General features: G+C 47.4%; 1 protein-coding gene across 1 annotated transcript in view; it reads left to right on the top strand.

Moving 5' to 3' along the window:
* The first annotated feature begins 3,038 nt into the window (after positions 1-3,038).
* Positions 3,039-4,094, top strand: part of ccdc28a (coiled-coil domain containing 28A) — a 3,941-nt gene continuing 2,885 nt past the window's right edge. The window contains exons 1-3 of the mRNA XM_008284134.1: positions 3,039-3,196; positions 3,387-3,588; positions 3,740-3,921. Coding sequence (XP_008282356.1) covers positions 3,425-3,588; positions 3,740-3,921 — 346 coding nt within the window. The 5' untranslated portion in view covers positions 3,039-3,196; positions 3,387-3,424. The remainder of the gene's footprint in view (positions 3,197-3,386; positions 3,589-3,739; positions 3,922-4,094) is intronic.

Here is a 4,094-nt window from a genome sequence, read left to right as displayed (position 1 = left end):
CAGCCCGGTGCATGATAGCAGTGAGGTCCAGGAGGCTCCTGACGAGTCCCAGCGGTCTCAGGAGGTTCTCCTCGCCTGCCTCCATGTGTCGGGCTGTGGATCATGAGATGGTTCTGTAGCACAGCTCAGAGACGTCCAGTCCAGAAACACTTCTGTGGAATGAAGACAAACTAAACCTGCGGTTCATGTTGTCATGGAGGTGATGTTCGTTTCCTCCTCCTGCTCCTCACCGCCTCCTTTCTCTCTCCTCACAGCTGCTCCTCATCTCCCACTCAGAGCAGAGCCGGCGCTGTGTCTCCGGTTCTGTGGCCTTCATGGAGGACGAATGAGGGACAAGACGTCCAGCTCCCTCACACACACACACACACACACACACACACACACACACACACACACACACACACACACACACACAGCGTCTCCTCTCACGCAGGTGGACGTAGAGGATGGAACAGCGACGTGCAGCAGGTGATGGAGTCCTTCCTGCTTTCATTCCTCATCACAGCAACATGAACATTTATGGGTCAAGTCCTCAGAGGGAACTCCACACTCACAAATGTGTGAAATGATCAAATTGTGTATCGCTGAGAAAAGCAAACAACAGAAATGCGGCGGTCACGTGTGTGTAGCAGCATCTGTGGTCTTTATTGAAGGAGCTTTTAGTGGCAGATTGTTTGGTGTTCAGATGCTGCCGTGCTGCTGCTGCATTAGGCAGAATTAGGACGAAGAGCTGGTGTGTAATTAAACAAGTTGTCATTCATGTACAATCCGATGCATATGTCAGAATGAGCCGGCAGCTCTCTGAACAGCAGCTACACTGCAATTACTGCTGGGAGATAGGTGTGTGTGTGTGTGTGTGTGTGTGCGCGCCTCCTCCACAGTAATGGCTGTATGGATGCGGCGGTCTAAATGTTTTCATCTGGAGCATTTTATCGTGGTTCACCTCACTCAGCCACTGTCACGCAGAAAAATAGAAAAGCTGCAAAAGGAGGGAAGGATGGAGCAGAACCAGAACCCAGCTGGAGGCAGAACGGTAAACGATGGCAAACGCTTTAGTTCCAGAATCTGTAAAACATTTTAAAAAGATCTGTGTTTGGTGACAAACAGGAGAAGATGCAGTGTGCTGCTGACGCCTGGAAACAACCTCCTGGTTCTTCACTGTGAACAATCAGAGCAGAGCTTCTGGTTTTGTTCTTGTTGCTCTTCAGATGAGGAGGTTGAGGCTGAAACAGCAACGAAAAACTCTATCAGAAGAGTTGGTCAGGAGGCTGAATGGACCGACAGGTGAGCAGCAGCACACACCTGTTCTGGTCACGGTCTGCATCTGATCCCTCATCAGGTGAAAAGAGAATTAAAAAATCTCATCAAATCGCCACAAGTGTGAGAAAATATGTATTCAGGGCCTTTAGGAGCATATGAGTGTATTTTTAGTGGAAGCTGTCCCACGCGTGTCTAAACCCACATGTGTTCACTGAGTACACGTATGACAGGAGAATCACTGGCAGCACTGATCCAGATCTGTGCTGATGCGTTCCTGCCTGAGCGATGAGCAGAACCGCGGTCCGACGTCCTGAACACGGCCGGTGCCTCCGAATGACTCTGAAGTGGACGCAATCATCTGAACCTGCTGTTTAAAGATCCTCATTGAGGAACGCTGTTCTCTTGACCTCCTGACAGAAAGTCTCGTTTTCAGCTGAAATTATTTTTCTAATGCAGATTTAGCAGATTTTTTATTTAGTGTTTTTCCTCCATAGCGGCTTATTAAGGTCATTCTGTAAATACCAATAAAGGACAGCGGAGCTCCTGCAGCCACGATAAATGAGAGGAATTCTTCCCTTTGATGTCGGTAAAGGTGAATAAAATGAGCTATTTGTGAAACTATTCAGGACTGTAGCTGGAAGCGAAGCACCAACAGATCCCAAAACACACCAACTCCAACCCTCTTTCAGTGCAAAGTATTTCCTCTGAAGGATGCTCTGGAATTCAGTTAATCAGCATTTTGAATGTAGTTCATATTAGTGAAAACATGCACAGTTCAATGAAGCCTACAAAGTGCCTCTTTTTATTATGGTTATCAGCTATTAATACTTAATTAACGGAGAGGCAGGATCATGATTAGATGTTCACTTACCACCCCCATGTGGCGACTCGCTGCCACTACATCCTGGTGACACAAACTGTGAAACGGTTCCGTCCAAACATTTGTACAACAAATGTGGACACAGACACAATCCCACCCTTCAGGGGGAACGAGAGCTTCAAGGCATTGCTTTGTTCCTCCCAGTCAGGCCACTCAAACCAGACCAAGGACGGAATCTCAGAGGTTACAGGTTTGACTTGTGTGAACCTGATTCACTGAGTCCAGCATGACTGGTGGAATTACATCAATATTATTATTATTATTATTGTTATTGTTATTGTTATTATTACATTAAGTAGTGTATTTTCTTACTTTATTTTTTATTATATATACACACACAATTATCAATAATATAAATACTTCGCTATAAAATTAAATTGTGTCTTATTTATTTATTCATTTATTGTTGTTGGACCGTCATTGATGCTCTGGCTTTCATGCCAATCAATTGAATTGTAAAATGTGAAATTAGTGAATAATAACAATAATAATAATGATAATAATAATAATAATAATAATAATGGAGCTGACGGTGTGATGTGGTCCGTCTGTTTATTTCGGTTTGTTCACAGTATATTAAAGGCTTCGTTCCTGCGCCAGTACTCGCTAGAATAAATACATTACTGCGCTGCAAAGACACAGACTGTGACGGAATGCGACCCGGTTCGGGGTGTCGACGCCTCCGCAGGTGACACACTTTTCTTTTTCTTTTTTTTTACTACCAATAACAACATATTCTTACTTTAATATAAATGCTGTTGTGCTGCTCCTAAGACTACAAATCGTCCTAATATCATACTTTGGTAATTCAGAGGGCGCTGCTGTTCGGAGTTCATAGTTCGGGTTCGTTCTGCAGCGGGTTGGAGTCCGGCCCAGTCCGGTCTGTCGCGTGCCTCCAAAACAGGAAGTTTTAGAGTTCGCTGCTGCGAGCTAGGTGGCTAGCTAGGTGGCTAGCTAGCGACGGACACACGGAAACGGCGATGATTTAACAAATGTTTGGATCTTGTGGGAACCTGTCAGCGCTGCGGGGAGCTCCGGACCTGCTGGGGTGTAGCTGTGAGTGTGTTTCTCTATCGGCGTGTGTTTGGGGCGCGGGTCGGAACCATAGCGTCAGAAGTTTGTCGGCTATCTGGGAAGTGAGCTAGCGCTAGCTTAGGTTGTGTTTGTGTTGTTAGCCTCCAGGTCGGGCTCTGGGCCACAGTGCTGACCGCGGTACCTGCTGTCTCTTCGTGTTTTGCCTTTCTAGCCTAAGTAGCTGGTCACATAGCACCATAACATGAAGTTATGGAGGAGCGAAAGCTGAAGAGAAAGAGTCCCAGGACCTCCACCAACGCGGCGGCTCCGACCAGCGGCTCTGGCCGAAAAAACAGCGCTACGTCTGGGGGACGACACGTCAGCTACAGCCACAACATGGGGACCCACTCCAGCCAGAAGAGCAAAGGCAGGAGGTAGGAGCTGGGCAGCCATGGCTCCATCCCTGGCAGGAGCTTCCTAACGGCCTTTTATTCGTGCTAGAAATACAGGAACGTGGGCAGCTTGTCAGATTAATTATCAGGAAGTGTCATCACGGACTGTGTTTTTGTTTTTGTCTTTTTCCAGGGGAGCCAGAGATAAACCCAGACCTCAGCAAGGTTTGGGTGGCAAAGCGAATCAGAACCAGGGCCAGGCAGCACCGATCATCCAGCACTCCTTCCTGACCGACGTGTCAGATGTGCAGGAGATGGAGAACGGCCTCCTGGGACTCCTCAACGACTTCCACTCAGGGAAACTGCAGGCATTCGGTGTGTACTGACACCGGAGCTCCCACCAGAGCACACACGGTCTGAACCGGTTCTGCTGATGGAAACCAGAGCTGCAGTTCAGGGACAATCCAGCTGGAACCAGAAGGTCACATCCACTGTACAAACAGACACATAACCTTTGTTTCTCACCGTCTGACGTTAAATCAGACTCA

Source organism: Stegastes partitus, unplaced genomic scaffold, assembly GCF_000690725.1.
Source record: "Stegastes partitus isolate 25-593 unplaced genomic scaffold, Stegastes_partitus-1.0.2 Scaffold348, whole genome shotgun sequence".
Lineage (NCBI taxonomy): Eukaryota > Metazoa > Chordata > Actinopteri > Pomacentridae > Stegastes > Stegastes partitus.
The sequence above is the reverse complement of the archived record's forward strand: the minus strand, read 5'-3'. Positions and strand labels throughout refer to the sequence as shown.